The sequence below is a fragment of the Salmo trutta genome, chromosome 21 (assembly GCF_901001165.1).
Source record: "Salmo trutta chromosome 21, fSalTru1.1, whole genome shotgun sequence".
Taxonomy (NCBI): Eukaryota; Metazoa; Chordata; class Actinopteri; order Salmoniformes; family Salmonidae; genus Salmo; species Salmo trutta.
This window is the reverse complement of record NC_042977.1, coordinates 37,875,450-37,893,793: the sequence shown is the minus strand read 5'-3', so window position 1 is coordinate 37,893,793 and position 18,344 is coordinate 37,875,450. Positions and strand designations below refer to the sequence as shown.

At 42.2% G+C, this 18,344-nt stretch overlaps 1 protein-coding gene across 4 annotated transcripts in view; it reads right to left on the bottom strand.

Annotated features, from left to right (window-relative positions):
* Nucleotides 1–9,602: 9,602 nt before the first annotated feature.
* The window catches only part of LOC115157364 (ephrin type-A receptor 3-like), a 218,364-nt gene continuing 209,622 nt past the window's right edge, over nt 9,603–18,344 (bottom strand). For 2 of the 4 annotated variants that reach the window (XM_029705551.1, XM_029705553.1), the window contains 4 exons: nt 13,522–13,671; nt 13,105–13,298; nt 12,807–12,947; nt 9,603–12,662 (listed from right to left, as the gene is read on the bottom strand). In XM_029705551.1, the coding sequence (XP_029561411.1) occupies nt 12,563–12,662; nt 12,807–12,947; nt 13,105–13,298; nt 13,522–13,671 (585 nt within the window). In that variant the 3' untranslated portion in view covers nt 9,603–12,562. The remainder of the gene's footprint in view (nt 12,663–12,806; nt 12,948–13,104; nt 13,299–13,521; nt 13,672–18,344) is intronic. The other 2 variants (XM_029705552.1, XM_029705554.1) reach the window with 2 other exon arrangements.

The window sequence follows — 18,344 nt, the reverse complement described above, 5'->3', positions numbered from 1 at the left end:
TGGAGAACAGTTAAAAGACCCCTAGTGACTGATGGATCTGTCATAGATATTAAACACACAAACTCGCATGCGAACACACACATGAGCACACACACACAAAAAAACACGCACACACACAATCATGCACGCACGAAACACGACGAGAACAAACACACACACACGCGCCCGCGCACATACACACACACACGCACACACTCCCAGGGGTCTGTGTAGTAATTGGTATGCTCCGTCATCCTGTCAGGTCTGGGTTTGGGTGTCCCCTAATGTGGAGCATAGGAGAGTAAAACAACACCAGAGACCAGTCAGCTAAAGATCCTCTGTGACCCCTGATGAGTCAGCCGTGTGTGTGTGTGTGTGTGTGTGTGTGTGTGTGTGTGTGTGTGTGTGTGTGTGTGTGTGTGTGTGTGTGTGTGTGTGTGTGTACAAGGAACCAAAGAGTAAAAATAAGTAGGAAAAGTGAGAAAAGGAAAAATGGGATAGAGAGAGAGCAGTGGATGATAGAGGGATGTATATAGTGATGGTGATTAGACAGAGAGAGAGCAGATGGATGATAGAGGGATATATATAGTGATGGTGTATAGACAGAGAGAGAGCAGTGGATGATAGAGGGATGTATATAGTGATGGTGATTAGACAGAGAGAGAGCAGATGGATGATAGAGGGATGTATATAGTGATGGTGATTAGACAGAGAGAGAGCAGATGGATGATAGAGGGATGTATATAGTGATGGTGATTAGACAGAGAGAGAGCAGTGGATGATAGAGGGATGTATATAGTGATGGTGATTAGACAGAGAGAGAGCAGATGGATGATAGAGGGATGTATATAGTGATGGTGATTAGACAGAGAGAGAGCAGATGGATGATAGAGGGATATATATAGTGATGGTGATTAGACAGAGAGAGAGCAGCTGGATGATAGAGGGATATATATAGTGATGGTGATTAGACAGAGAGAGAGCAGATGGATGATAGAGGGATGTATATAGTGATGGTGATTAGACAGAGAGAGAGCAGATGGATGATAGAGGGATATATATAGTGATGGTGATTAGACAGAGAGAGAGCAGCTGGATGATAGAGGGATATATATAGTGATGGTGATTAGACAGAGAGAGAGCAGATGGATGATAGAGGGATATATATAGTGATGGTGAATAGACAGAGAGAGAGAGCAGCTGGATTATAGAGGGATATATATAGTGATGGTGAATAGACAGAGAGAGAGCTGCTGGATGATAGAGGGATGTATATAGTGATGGTGATTAGACAGAGAGAGAGAGAGCAGCTGGATTATAGAGGGATGTATATAGTGATGGTGAATAGACAGAGAGAGAGCTGCTGGATGATAGAGGGATATATATAGTGATGGTGAATAGACAGAGAGAGAGCTGCTGGATGATAGAGGGATATATATAGTGATGGTGAATAGACAGAGAGAGAGAGAGCAGTAGATGATAGAGGGATATATATAGTGATGGTGATTAGACAGAGAGAGAGCAGCTGGGTGATAGAGGCATATATATAGTGATGGTGATTAGACAGAGAGAGAGCAGATGGATGATAGAGGGATGTATATAGTGATGGTGATTAGACAGAGAGAGAGCAGCTGGGTGATAGAGGGATATATATAGTGATGGTGATTAGACAGAGAGAGAGCAGCTGGGTGATAGAGGGATATATATAGTGATGGTGATTAGACAGAGAGAGAGAGAGCAGTGGATGATAGAGGGATATATATAGTGATGGTGATTAGACAGAGAGAGAGCTGCTGGATGATAGAGGGATATATATAGTGATGGTGATTAGACAGAGAGAGAGAGAGCAGTAGATGATAGAGGGATATATATAGTGATGGTGAATAGACAGAGAGAGAGAGAGCAGCTGGGTGATAGAGGGATATATATAGTGATGGTGTATAGACAGAGAGAGAGCAGCTGGGTGATAGAGGCATATATATAGTGATGGTGATTAGACAGAGAGAGAGCAGCTGGGTGATAGAGGGATATAGATAGTGATGGTGAATAGACAGAGAGAGAGAGAGCAGCTGGGTGATAGAGGGATATATATAGTGATGGTGTATAGACAGAGAGAGAGAGAGCAGCTGGGTGATAGAGGGATGTATATAGTGATGGTGAATAGACAGATAGAGAGCAGCTGGGTGATAGAGGGATGTATATAGTGATGGTGTATAGACAGAGAGAGAGCAGCTGGGTGATAGAGGGATGTATATAGTGATGGTGAATAGACAGAGAGAGAGCAGCTGGATGATAGAGGGATGTATATAGTGATGGTGAATAGACAGATAGAGAGCAGCTGGGTGATAGAGGGATATATATAGTGATGGTGAATAGACAGAGAGAGAGCAGCTGGGTGATTGAGGGATGTATATAGTGATGGTGATTAGACAGAGAGAGAGGGCAGCTGGGTGATAGAGGGATGGGTGCATATAGAGAGATGGTAATTAGGCCTAATGACAGTAACATAGACTGACAGTGGTTAGGACCAGTGCATTAAGGGGTTTAACACTGACTCCTCCTCTCTCTAGAGACTACATTATCCTACTGAAGCGAATACTGACACACACACACACACACACACACACACACACACACACACACACACTGTATAGAAACTATGACACCTTGGTTTATGGTTTTTGCCATTTGTGAGAACGTTATTTTGGAAGCTATATGCTGATGCTACCAGTCTGTTTGACTGGTAGAATCAGGTTATTTCGTTCTTTCAGAACAGGCATGGTACATGTAGGAATCCTTAACGAGTGGTGGGATTAATGTGGAGAGGAATAAAGCAGAATGTTGGAGCTGTCAGACTCCTGCCCTCTAGAATGAATTAAAAGTTACGAGAATAGAGTGGAGGAACCGGTACAAATGTGGAATCGAAAGTAAAAAGCAGCAAATATGAAATGTTTTCTTCGTCACTAACCAGGTTCCCATCGAACCATTTTAAATGAGTGATGTACGTGTTAGGTCTGATGGAAACAGAAAAGTTCTCGGTAAAGCTGGGATCTTTTTGTGTCAATAAAATGAAATATGCAAGACATTTGTATTACCACGTTTTCTCCCCAATTCCGTGGGATCCAATTGGTAGTTACAGTCTTGTCTCATCGCTGCAACTTTTCCCATACGGACTCGGGAGAGGCGAAGGTTGAGAGCCATGCGTCCTCTGAAACACAACCAAGCCACACTGCTTCTTGACACACTGCCCACTTAACCCAGAAGCCAGCCGCACCAATGTGTCGGAGGAAACACCGTACAACTGGCAACCATGTCAGTGTGCACTGCCCCCGGCCCCCCACAAGAGTCGCTAGTGCGCGATGGGACAAGGACATCCCTGCCGGCCAAACCCTCCCCTAACCCGGATGACGCCTGGCCAATTGTGCGTCACCCCATGGGTCCACCGGTCGCGGCCGGCTGAGACAGAGCCTGGACTCCAACCCAGAATCTATAGTGGCACAGCTAGCACTGTGATGCAGTGTCTTAAACCACTGAGACAGAGCCTGGACTCCAACCCAGAATCTATAGTGGCACAGCTAGCACTGTGATGCAGTGTCTTAGACCACTGAGACAGAGCCTGGACTCTAACCCAGAATCTCTAGTGGCACAGCTAGCACTGTGATGCAGTGTCTTAAACCACTGAGACAGAGCCTGGACTCTAACCCAGAATCTCTAGTGCACCGCTAGCACTGTGATGCAGTGTCTTAGACCACTGAGACAGAGCCTGGACTCTAACCCAGAATCTCTAGTGGCACAGCTAACACTGTGACGCAGTGTCTTAGACCACTGAGACAGAGCCTGGACTCTAACCCAGAATCTCTAGTGACACAGCTAGCACTGTGACGCAGTGTCTTAGACCACTGAGACAGCCTGGACTCTAACCCAGAATCTCTAGTGGCACAGCTAGCACTGTGATGCAGTGTCTTAGACCACTGAGACAGAGCCTGGACTCTAACCCAGAATCTCTAGTGGCACAGCTAGCACTGTGATGCAGTGTCTTAGACCACTGAGACAGAGCCTGGACTCTAACCCAGAATCTCTAGTGGCACAGCTAACACTGTGACGCAGTATCTTAGACCACTGAGACAGCCTGGACTCTAACCCAGAATCTCTAGTGGCACAGCTAGCACTGTGATGCAGTGTCTTAAACCACTGAGACAGAGCCTGGACTCCAACCCAGAATATCTAGTGGCACAGCTAGCACTGCGATGCAGTGTCTTAGACCACTGAGACAGAGCCTGGACTCCAACCCAGGATCTCTAGTGGCACAGCTAACACTGCGATGCAGTGTCTTAGACCACTGAGACAGAGCCTGGACTCTAACCCAGGATCTCTAGTGGCACAGCTAGCACTGCGATGCAGTGTCTTAGACCACTGAGACAGAGCCTGGACTCTAACCCAGAATCTCTAGTGGCACAGCTAGCACTGTGATGCAGTGTCTTAGACCACTGAGACAGAGCCTGGACTCTAACCCAGAATCTCTAGTGGCACAGCTAACACTGTGACGCAGTGTCTTAGACCACTGAGACAGAGCCTGGACTCTAACCCAGAATCTCTAGTGACACAGCTAGCACTGTGACGCAGTGTCTTAGACCACTGAGACAGCCTGGACTCTAACCCAGAATCTCTAGTGGCACAGCTAGCACTGTGATGCAGTGTCTTAGACCACTGAGACAGAGCCTGGACTCTAACCCAGAATCTCTAGTGGCACAGCTAGCACTGTGATGCAGTGTCTTAGACCACTGAGACAGAGCCTGGACTCTAACCCAGAATCTCTAGTGGCACAGCTAACACTGTGACGCAGTGTCTTAGACCACTGAGACATAGCCTGGACTCTAACCCAGAATCTCTAGTGACACAGCTAACACTGTGATGCAGTGTCTTAGACCACTGAGACAGCCTGGACTCTAACCCAGAATCTCTAGTGGTACAGCTAGCACTGTGATGCAGTGTCTTAGACCACAGTGCCACTCAGGAGGCCGGTGTAAAAACTTTTATAAAAAAATGGATATAATAACTATCATATGGAAGTAAATTTGGAGTCACATGATGACATGTTGTGTGGTCCTCCCATTACAACTCTTTGGGAAAACATTCTGTTTATTAGGTTCCAGACGAAAACGGTTCAAATGAACTTCACAGGGTGGTCAAAGTACAAGGTCATGAGGTTGACGCTCCTTTCCAATAAATACTTGGCTTCGGTTTTACAAATAAAAATGATCTTGCTCCTTCGTCCATAATAATCTCATCATGTAGGCTATACCCACACTCTATCTGCCTGCTGGCACACATGCTATATAACACAACCATTTTTTGAGAGAAAACCATCATTAGAGTTAAAAATGCGATGGAAACACATTTAACTTGTATTTTTTATTCGGTAAATGGGAATTTAACAGCAAAATGTATTTGTATGCATTACGTCATCACGTACAGCTTTTATCCGCAACAAGTACATTTTATGGAAAAATCTCTGGTGGGAAAATGCGCATTTCGTTTTTGATGTAGATGTTAGAATATTTGCATGAAAATCTGTCACCGATTGGATGGAAACCTAGCTACTGTTACCTAGCTACCTAGCTACTGAGCTGTGTTGGGGAAAATAAAGATAGAAGCCAGAGATGTTAGAGATGTTAGAGATGTTTCTTTAATGGGACATTAGCATAGATAGCCCTGGGAGAAGTGTTTCACCTACATCCACACACACACACACACACACACACACACACACACACACACACACACACACACACACACACACACACACACACACACACACACACACACACACACACACACACACACACACACACACACACACAACTTACCAGACTCGACACAGCATTGCTGTTTCAACATGTGTAGAATAAATTCCATCTCTGGCATAAGCTCTGTCTCCTGCTGTCTTGTCATTCTTATAATCCAAATTTGCGCTGCCTGATCAACAGAGTGTCAAGTTACTTTTCAGTGTGTTCTCAGAAAATCTGAAGTCACCATGCAAAAGTAAAAAGTAGTTACGGAGCTGCACATGGTACACCAGGGTAAAACAACAACATCACTGCTTGCATTACATTCCGTGTACCAGGATGGTCTCATAGACTAGACGTAACATACTAAATGTAAATCTGGGACCCTGAAAGTAGTATTCAGTGCATTCGGAAAGTACTCAGACCACTTTACTTTTTCCACATTTTGTTACATTACAGCCTAGTTCTAAAATTGATTAAATAAATATGTTTCCTCATCAATCTACACACAATACCCAATGACAAAGCGAATACAGGTTTTTCACAATTTTTGCAAATATATTAAAAATAAAAAACAGAAATATCTTAATTACATAAGTATTCAGATCCTTTGCTATGAGACTCGAAGGGCACACACCTGTCTAAATAAGGTGCCACAGTTGACAGTGCATGTCAGAGCAAAAACCAAGACATGAGGTAAAAGGAATTGTCCTTGGCAGGTGTGCCAGGTTTGGCAGGTGTGCCAGGTTTGGCAGGTGTGCCAGGTTTGGCAGGTGTGCCAAACTTGTAGCGTCATACCCAAGAAGACTCAAGGCTGTAATCACAGTCAAAGGTGCTTCAACATTGTACTGAGTAAAGGGTCTGAATTCTTATGTAAATGTGATATTTCAGTTTTTTAAATTTAATAAATTAGAAAACATTTCTAAAAACATTTTTTTGGTCATTATGGTGTATTTTGTGTAGATTGAGAAAAAAAAACATTTAATCCATTTTAGAATAAGGCTGTAATGTAACAAAATGTGGAAAAAGTCAAGGGGTATGAATACTTTCAGAATGTACTGTATATCCCGGTATGCATCATTTTAATAGCAGGACACTGTAAAGTCCATGATCCCTCGGAAGAGTATGAATTAGGCTGTTAGAGAAAGTTTCAATCCTAAGCAGCCACTCTTGCATTGTCTTGGCTGTGTGCTTAGGGTCATTGTACTGTTGGAAGGTGAACCTTTGCCCTGAGAGTTCTGGAGCAGGTTTTCATCAAGGATCTCTCTGTACTTTGCTTTGTTCATCTTTCCTTCAATCCTGACTAGTCTCCTAGTCCCTGCCTCTGAAAAACATCCCCACAGCATGATGCTGCCACCACCATGCTTCACCGTAGTGATAGTATTGGCCAGGTGATGAGCAGTGCCTGGTTTCCTCCAGATGTGATGCTTGGCATTCAGGGCAAAGAGTTCAATCTTGGTTTCATCAAACCAGATAATCTTGTTTCTCATGGTCTGAGAGTCCTTTCGGTGCCTTTTGGCAAACTCCAAGCGGCTGTCATGTGCCTTTTACTGAGGAGCGGCTTCCGTTTGGCCACTCCACCATAAAGGCCTGATTGGTGGAGTGCTGCAAAAATGGTTGTCCTTCTGGAAGGTTCTCCCATCTCCACAAAGGAACTGGAGCTTTGTCAGAGTGACAATAGGGTTCATGGTCACCTCCCTGACCAAAGCCCTTCTTCCCCGATTGCTCAGTTTGGCCGAGCGGCTACTTCTAGGAAGAGTCTTGGTGGTTCCAAACTTCTTCAATTTAAGAATGATGGAGGCCACTGTGTTCTTGGGGACCTTCACTGCTGTTTCGTGCCTAGACACAAATCATGTCTCGGAACTCCTCGGACAATTGCTTCAACCCCATGGCTTAGTTTTTACTCTGACGTGCACTGTCAACTGTGGGACATTATATAGACAGGTGTGTGCCTTTCCAAATCATGTCCAATCAATTGGAATTACCACAGGTGGACTCCAATCAAGTTGTAGAAACATATCCAGTACCAGTCAAAAGTTTGGGCACCCTACTCATTCAAGGTTTTTCTTTATTTTTACTTTTTTTTTACATTATAGAATAATAGTGAAGACATCAAAACTATGAAATTACACATGGAATCATGTAGTAACCAACGTTCTTTAAACAAACCAAAATATATTTTATATTTGAGATTCTTCAAAGTAGCCACCCTTTGCCTTGATGACAGCTTTGCACACTCATGAGGAATGCTTTTCCAACAATCTTGAAGGAGTTCCCACATATGCTGATCACTTGTTTGCTGCTTTTTCTTCACTCTGCAGTCCAATTCATCCCAAACCATTTCAATTGGGTTGAGGTCGGGTGATCGTGGAAGTCAGGTCATCTGATGTAGCACTCCATCACTCTCCTTCTTGGTCAAATAGCCCTTACACAGCCGGGAAGTGTTTTTGGTCATTGTCCTGTTGAAAGACAAAAGTCCCACTAAGTGCAAAACAGATGGGATGGCGTATCGCTGCAGAATGCTGTGGTAGCCATGCTGGTTAAGTGTGCCTTGAATTCTCAATATGATTCCATATGTGTTATTTCATAGTTTTGATGTTTTCACTATTATTATACAATGTAGAAAATAGTAAAAAATAAAGAAAACCCCTGGAATGGGTAGATGTGTCCAAACTTTTGACTCGTACTGTATATATATCATTTTTCTGTATTTATTTGTAGATATAGGCCTATTGTAAATGTGTATTATTGTTGCGTCACCAGCTTTATTGCAAAAATAAATACAAGTACAAACATAACTTTAAGCTACATATTATTTTGACAGCGGTAATGAACCGTCCATTGATCAGCACAGAAATTGATAAAATAGGAACATGCTTGAAACACAAGTGTTTCTGAGCTTAATTCAATATTACACAGGTAAGCTAACAGTTACATAAATCAGAAATGCAGACAGGCTCTATCTATCTGAGATACTGTGTCAAACCCACCACCCACAGCACCTACTTATCAAAAAAGGATGTTATTATGATTCGTTTTTTCAGTTACATGTTTTGCTAAAATAAAGGTTTAAGGAAATACAGGCATGCTCCACAGTACTACAAGACAAAACAGCTCAATGAAGCATAATGTTCTTGTAAGTATAAAAGTAAAGCTTACATTCATTTAATTAAAAAAAGCATGAACTAGTAGTGTAATGGAATAATGTGGAATAATTACTGTGGTGTGTGAAGAATCCAATAATTTTACTTGTATTGGATTGTGGAAGCACCTCCTCTAAGAGTATGAATTAGGCTGTTTGAGAAGGTTTGAATCCTAAGCAACCTGCCTCCACATAGTTTGAAGTATAATACCAACATAGCTACTGTAGTTGGTCAAAGCTGTGTACTGGAAAACCTTGGTAGAGCATGGGTGGAATAGGCATTGTGGTGCTCATGTGAATTTCATTCATTTTTTGGCTTCTGACCATTGCCTATTCTCACTTAAAATATTGTTTTTTGTTTTGAATATACTGACACTACCAATCTGTTTGAGTGGGGTGTGTCAGAGGTTATCTAGTTCTTTCAGAACAGGAATAATACACGCAGGAATCCTTGACATGCAGTGACTGGCTTTATATGACACAGATGTGGATTAAGCTTCAGCTTTACATTTCTCCACAGTAAAGGTGACATGATCAGTCTTCCATTATACCACGAGCCCTGGGGAAAATATACAACTCAGGCATAGCCTGTTTCATACATGTGAGACTGTGACTGTTTGCACATATCAGTGTGTAGTGTGTAGTGTGTGTTGACATGCATGTGTGTGTGCGTGAAAGAAAAATAAGACTTCAGGTGAGAAATAAGAAATATTAGCCTATTTATTACAGCGACATGAAGGACTTTAGAATGCGTACACTGAACAAGCGCATATAAATCTGCCATGATGAAACATGATGTGACCAAGGTCAGGAAGGAAGAGAGACCAGGGAGAGCGAGAGAGAACAATCTCACAAGTAATCAGTTTGGGAACATTTATAAAACCGGCCTAGCTTGGGGTAGAAGTCTCTCCCAGCACAGATCTAGGATCAGCTTACTATTCCCATATCCTAACTTTAACTGTTAGAGGGGAAACACAAAACTGACATGGGAACAGTGTCTAGGGACAACTCCAAGTGAAAGGGTTCAGAGCCTGGCTGAGAATCAGGGGTTAGGGGTTATGGGTCCAATTTTATGACCTCTGGTTGGGAAGTGATGGGAAAGCTTACCAAAGGAGGACAATGTCAAAATGTGTAAAGTACCAAAGTTATGAGTACTGACAGACTGGTAAAACCTTCATCAGCCAACCACATATTTTTGCTGTTCTAAATCTGAACGTAAGGAGGAAAAATGCTGCTGTTCTTTGTTGAACAATTTACATCATTATCTGAGACCACTCCGGGAAAGACAAAGGTTAATTTAGTTGTTTGATTTTCTCATCTCCATCATGTTGTGTGTTTGTGTCTGTGTGGGAGACATTGGAAACACTTGAAATATCTTCTGGATATAAAGGTTCTCTGCTGTAAATTCACCACCTAGCTTACACAGGTAAACCCACAAGTATAATTATTGAACCAAAACAGAACAATTTATTCTCTAATGTACTTTTCATTACAGTATCCAATAAACAGGTGGTAGACCTACCCTACCCCAATTCAACGTCTATTCCACATTGGTTCAACGTAATTCCATTGGAAACAATGTGGATTCAACCAGTGTGTTCCCAGTGGGACAGCAGCAGTATAGAGTTTAGGAATAATAACAGAGGTGCTAAAAGCCGGGGTGTTTTCAGTTATAAAACCAGATCTTTTCTGTGACGTCACCTTGGGGAAACAGATGAATACTGTATACAGACGTACTCATAACTCCGCCTCTATAGGGAGTGTGTGTGTGTGTGGGGGGGGGGACAGAAAAGAAAGGTATCACAGTAAATAAGGCATCTAAAAGTTCATCATCCTCAGGTCGTCCGCCCGAGGGAAAACTGCAGTCACTGTCACCTGTCACAGAGGCCGAACCTTAATACTCATGCTACGCAATGTACATTCCACAGATCAGGTCAACGAATCACACGCTGCCTCATCTCCTATGATCCTCTTTCAGAATAAAAGTATATACTCACCATCGTTATCAACGTAATCATCATCATCACCATTATTGTGACAAACATTTTAGAGTTTCAAATCAACACTGTACATATTTTACACTATGGTACATTGGTATTTACTGTATGTTGCTGTGTTTGTAGTCCAGTCAGGTAGCAGAATAACACTGTTATCATGAACAGATACATACAGGGGTACAGTGCACAATGATGGCCATTTTCAAACTAAACCGCTAACTAGGTTTTCAAGGATAACGCCACTCTTCCCTCCCCAAAGCAAGGGGGATGTTGGTTTTGATATGCAGTAAATGTTGTTCTGTTGAGTACAGAACACTGATGTTTTTTACTTATCCAGGAAATTATGTTAGCAGGCCTTGACTCAGATTTGGAAGCCGTTGGCATCACTGAACAGAGGTGGTTAGCACAAACTGTCACTGAACCAATATTAATCACTGAAACGAGATGGTTAGTACAAACTATGATTGAACCCATATTAGTCACTGAACAGAGGTGGTTAGTACAAACTGTGACTGAACCCATATTAATCAGGGGTGAAATGAGGCAAAAACCACCACTCACCACACTCAAGTCAAGTCTACCTCACAACCAATCCTGCTTGTCTGACATTTCAGAGCAATACTAACTATACATGGCACAACATCTGAGAAACAGATATACATTGCAAACAGTGTGAACTTCACAGATTATCTACTTTGCTCTTCTTCTGTCACAAACCTTTACAGTAAGCTTCTCCAACTGAGGAGGCCAACTCTTAGCAGAAAATGTACTAACACTGTATTGTACTGCAGGTTTCTGACTAACTGCAACCTATAGGTAGCTGCTGTAGGCCGTACTAAATGAAATCTGGCAGGGCGTCTCATTCAAGTGAACTGTGTGAGTCTGGAAGTCGTGGCTATGGAAGACCTGCATGTACCTATCCCTGGCAAAACGCAACGGAAGTCTCCTGAGACCATGAATAGACATCTCCATCTCATATTTTCACATATTTCTATTTCTCCAATCTCCCACACACATCATGATTGGTCCAATAGCGTTGTGGGGAGGGGCTTAGAGAAAGAGGAGGGGCCTGACAACACATGCACCAGCAAGGAACAGCCCACCTGCGTTGCCTGGCGATAACAACTTTACTTTCTAGACTGGCGGACTGACACACACCTCTTGTAAACGCCTATCTATACATGTACAATATTGGTCATGTAAACTATGTGGAAAATAAACAAAGCTAATCAAAAAACGAAAAAAGAAACAACCATAAAAACAACTGTACACAAAACTTCACAGACAATGATGAGAAATACAATCAAATTTTCTTTTTTGTTATTTTTTAGTTTTGTTATTGTTGTTGTTGATATGGACTAAGATGTCTTGGTTGTAGCTTGGTATCTTAGGTTGCTGGGTTGCTAGGCCTCTGAAGGCGTGGACGGAAGCTGGAAGTGCCTACGCTATCAAAACATCCAGGACGGGTGGAATGGTGAAACTACAAAGAGGAAATAAAGGAGCTAAGCGTAAATTACGGCTCCATCTCAGTGTCTTTGTATGGGGAAACCCAACCCAGAATGTCCATGTCGGCTCAATCTGAGTGTGTCTCAATAGGTAAACTCAGAGAAGAGCATCCATTTTGGCTTTCCTCCCAGTGTGTCTCTATAGGGAAACTGTTATACTTGGACGTGGGTCCCCTGGGACTGAAGGATCTGGACACTGGAGAGGATCTTCTTCTGGTGACCCGCCAAGGTCACATCCATCTTAACGAGCTCACTAGAGGAGAGGACAGAGGAAGAAGGGAGTTTACAAAATGACAAAATTGACAACAGACTCCTCTTTTCTCCAGCTCTGCCTACTCCTACTCTCTTTCTCCAGCCCTAGCCTCAGCCCCAGGCCAGCTCTGCCCATGTATCTCACCTGATGCTGATGTAGAGGACAGAGTCCAGGGTGACATATCCAGCTCTGGTGAAGTTCCCCTTGTACTGTCCCATCTTGATGGCATCCAGCCACTCCTCCATCGTACTCACACTGAACTCTGGAGTGGTCGGGTCTTCCCTGCTGGGCAAACAGGAGAGAATATACACATTCTTTAAATAAGACAGTCCAGATACAGTACTAGTTCTAATAGTTTATTATGGATCTGACAGTGTGTGCTTGAAGACTGGGTCTACAGTGGTTCTGATTGTGCCTGTGGTTTTGGCCCATTGTAACTCACCATAATGAGCTGTTGGCCAGCTCTCGGAGGCTGGCTGGGTCTCTGATCAGCTTATCCAGGGTGGTGACGATCTGGCCAAACTTAGGTCGTTCGCTGCGGCCCTTCTCCCAACAGTCCAACATCAGCTGGTGGAGGACCACAGGACAGTCCATAGGGGCCGGAAGACGGTAACCCTCCTCTATCGCTTTGATCACCTAGTGGGGAAGAAATAAAAAATAGAGGAGGATTAGATGGTCCTTAGTCAATCACAGTAATCACCTACCGAGTATGGGAGAGAAAGCCAACTGAGTCCACCGAGCTTCTACGCCAAACCAACCCACGGTTGACAAGAACAGCCATCAAGAGCAAATCATTGATGGATCATTACCATATCAGCTATACACCGACATTGTGCTTTATTATAATGAAACTACTCACATCCTGGTTGGACATCTCCCAGTAGGGTCTCTCTCCGTATGAGACCACCTCCCACATGACGATGCCGTAGCTCCACACATCACTGGCTGACGTGAACTTCCTGTAGGCAATAGCCTCTGGAGACGTCCATCGGATGGGGATCTTCCCTCCCTGGAAGGGTTAATAAGATGATCATAAAAGGTTAATAACACATTTAGAAAGGGTTAATAAAACATTGCTGAATGGCTGATACAATATATTTTTTAAACAACTAGAATTCATTACTTTCTACTTTGGCAAATGATTGAATTGAGTTTAAAGAGAGAGAGAACAATGCACATTGTGGAGGCGTAGGTAGGAAAGCTCAAAGAACTGCATGGAAACACACAACAGAGTAGTCTTACGGTTCTACCTCATACTTTTTATTGATTAAAACCCTCAAACACAGAGCATCTCTTTCTATTTACACACCAACAGAGAGAACGCAGTAGTGCTTTGACTTCCTTCCTCCATCTCTCCCTTTTCACTCATCTTTCACAAGCCTTTTTTTACTTTGTTGTTCACAGGGAAAATAAAGATAAAATAAGTGTATATGAAGAGTTTATTTCCAAAGCTATATCCGACAATTTTTTGCTTATGGGTACCTTCATGTATGTGTAAAATATTTTTTATTAATACATTTTAGCTGTGTATTAAAATGTTTTTGTTGTTGCTGAATGCATATATATATACATTGTAGCTGGAATGTAATGTTCGTATTCTGTACATTTGACTGTGATATGTAGTTGTCTCACCAAGCTATTTTAAGATGAATACATTAACTGTAAGTCGCTCTATAAGAGAATCTACAGTACCAGTCAAAAGTTTGGACAAACCTACTCATTCAAGGGTTTTTCTTTATTTTGACTATTTTCTACATTGTAGAATAATAGTGAAGACATCAACACTATAAAATAACACATGGAATCACATAGCAATCAAAAAAGTGTTTAATAAATCAAAATACATCCTTTGCCTTGATGACAGCTTTGCACACCTTTGCACTTCCTTCACTCTGCGGTCCAACTCATCCCAAACAATCTCAATTGGGTTGAGGTCAGGTGATTGTGGAGGCCAGGTCATCTGATGCAGCATTCCATCACTCTTCTTCTTGGTCAAATAGCCCTTACACAGCCTGGAGGTGTGTTTTGCGACTATCAAATGATAGTCCCACTAAGCGCAAACAAGATGGGATGGCGTATCGCTACAGAATTCTGTGGTAACCATGCTGATTAAGTGTGCCTTGAATTCTAAATAAATCACAGACAGTGTCACCAGCAAAGCACCCCCTCACTATCAGACCTCCTCCTCCATGCTTCAGATTGGGAACCACACATGAGGAGATCATCCGTTCACCTACTCTGCGTCTCCCACGGCAGTTGGAACCAAAAATCTAAAATTTTGACTCATCAGACCAAAGGACAGATTTCCACTAGTCTAATATCCATTTCTCGTGTTTCTTGGCCGAATCAAGTCTCTTCTTATTATTGGTGTCCTTTAGTAGTGATTTATTTGCAGCAATTCAACCATGAAGGCCTGATTCACGCAGTCTCCTTTAACAGTTGATGTTGAGATGTGTCTGTTACTTGAACTCTGTGAAGCATTTATTTGGGCTGCAATCTGAGGTGCAGTTAACTCTAATGAACTTATCTTCTGCAGCAGAGGTAACTCTGGGTCTTCCTTTCCTATGGCAGTCCTCATGAGAGCCATTTTCATCATAGCGCTTGCAACTGCACTTGAAGAAACTTTCAAAGTTCTTGAAATGTTCCGGATTGACTGACCTTCATGTCTTAAAGTAATGATGGACTGTCGTTTATCTTTGCTTATTTGAGCTGTTCTTGCCATAATATAGACTTGGTATTTTACCAAATAGGGCTATCTTCCGTATGTCACCCCTACCTTGTCACATCACAACTGATTGGCTCAAAGGCATTAAGAAGGAAAGAAATTCCACAAATTAACTTTTAACAAGGCACACCCATTATTTGAAATACATTCCAGGTGACCAGTTTATGAAGCTAGTTGAGAGAATGCCAAGAGTGTTCAAAGCTGTCATCAAGGCAAAGTTTGGCAACTTTGTCAAATCTCAAAGATAAAATATATTTTGATTTGTTTAACACTTTTTTGGTTACAACATAATTCCATGTGTTATTCCATAGTTGTGATGTCTTCACTGTTATTCTACAATGTAGAAATGAGTCAAAATAAAGAAAAACCCTTGAATAAGTAGGTGTTCTAAAACTGTTGACCGGTACTGTCTATCGTTTAGCAAAAATACATAACTACTTGTCTCTCTAAAATGAAACCATCAAGTGATGAAACCACGTCTGTCATTGAACAACCTCATGCCATGAATAGATAGTGAAAAAACAAACCAATCTCTGTTTAATCAATAAAAGCTAATTTACCAACATTTCTGAACATTTTAAGAAACTCTTCATATGGAGTAGTTTCAGCAGAAACAGGCTTTTAAAAAGGGACTGTGTATAATGCCTGTTTGGCTCCCTATGCAGATCACACCAGTATTTTAAAATGCTGCTAATACTGCACTCCTACTAACCCTAACCCTACACGGATCACACCAGTGTTTTAACATTCTACTACTGCACTCCTATAGTCCCAGCTCTCTAGTCAAAGTCAAATGAAAGAGACAAAGTGAGCAGCCTCTATCTACAGTACATCTCTCCCTCTCTCCTCTCTTCTTCATCTCGCTCCACTTTTACTCTCTCTCTTGCTTTCTCTCTAACTCTATCCCTCACTCACTCACCCCCTCTCTCTCTAATTTTCTCTCATCCCTCCCTCCCTCCCTCCCTCCCTCCCTCCCTCCCTCCCTCTCTCTCTCTTCAATTAAATTCAAAGCGGCTTTATTGGTATTGGAAACGTGTTTACATTGCCAAAGCAAGTAAAATAAACAACGAACAAAAGTGAGAAGACTCAAAACATCATCAACAAAAAAACTATAAAAAATGTAAAGTAAACGTTGCACTCCCAAAGGTTTGAAAAGAATAAAGACATTTCAAGGGTTATATTATAAACTATGTTATCAGCTATGTTTTAGCAATGTGCAAATACTTGTAGTACAAATAGCAGGTAAAGATAAATAAACACATAAATATTGGTGGTATTTACAATGCTGTTTGTGCTGCACTGGTTCCCCTTTTCTCATAGCAACAGGTCAAACAGTGCATTTGGAAAGTATTCAGCTGTAACGTATTTTATTACGTTACAGCTTTATTCTAATGAAATAGTTTTTTCCCCCTCATCAATCTACACACAACACCCCATAATGACATCACAATACCCCATAATGACATCACAACACCCCATAATGACATCACAACACCTCATAATGAAAAAGCAAAAACAGATTTTTTGACATTTTTGCACATTTATTAAAAAAAAAACTGAAATATGATATTAACATTCAGTATTCAGACCCTTTACTCATTACTTTGTTGAAGCTAATTTGGCAGTGATTACAGCCTCAAGTCTTCTTGAGAATGATGCTACAAGCTTGGCACACCTGTATTTGGGAATTTTATCCCATTCTTCTCTGCAGATCCTCTCACGCTCTGTCAGGTTGGATGAGGAGTGTCGTTGCACAGCTATTTTCAGGTCTCTCCAGAGATCTTAGATCGGGTTCAAGTCCTGGCTGGGCCACTCAAATACATTCAGAGACTTGTCCCGAAGCCACTCCTGCGTTGTCTTGGCTGTGTGCTTAGGGTCGTTGTCCTGTTGGAAGGTGAACCTTCGCACCATTCTGAAGTCCTGAGCACTCTGGAGAAAGTTTTCTTTAAGGATTTCTCTGTACTTTGCTTTGTTCATATTTCCCTCGATCCTGACTAGTCTGCCAGGTTTCATCCAGATGTGAAGCATGGCATTCAGGCCAAGGAGTTCAAACTTGGTTTCATCAGACCAGAGAATCTTGTTTTTCATGGTCTGAGTCCTTTAGGTGCCTTTTAGCAAAGTCCAAGCGGGTTGTCATGTGCCTTTTACTGAGGAGTGGCTTCCATCTGGCCATTCTACCATAAAGGCCTGATTGGTGGAGTGCTACAGAGATGGTTGCTCAGTTTGGCCGGGCGACCAGCTCTAGGAAGTCTTGGTGATTCGAAACTTCTTCCATTTATGAATGATGGAGGTCACTATGATCTTGGAGACCTTCAATGTTGCAGACATTTTTGGTACCCATCCACAGATCTGTGCCTCGACACAATCCTGTCTCGGAGCTCTACGGACAATTCCTTCAACCTCATGGCTTGGTTTTTGCTCTGACATGCACTGTCATCTGTAGGACCTTACAAAGACAGGTGTGTGCCTTTCCAAATCATGTCCATGAATTGAATTTACCACAGGTGGACTCCAATCAAGTTGTAGAAACATCTCAAGGATTATCAATGGAAACAGGATGCACCTGAGCTCAATTTTGCTTTGTCATTATAGGGTATTGTGTGAAGATTGATGAGGAAAAAATGTAATTTAATACATTTTAGAATAAGGCTGTAACGTAATAAAATGCAGAAAAAGTCAAGGGATTTGAATACTTTCCGAATGCACTGTATATCTTGCTGCTGTGATTTCACACTGCGGTATTTCACCTAACACATATGGGAGTTTATCAATGTTTGATTTGTTTTCCAATTCTTCGTGGGTCTCTCTCTCTAACTCCTTCCCTCTTACCTCTCTTATCTCTAACTCTATCCCTCCCTTCTCTCTCGCTCCATCTCTTCCTAATCTCACTTCACTCTTACTCTCCTTCTCTCTCTCCTACTAAACCTCCCTCTCCTCTCTATCGCCTGTAGGTCTAT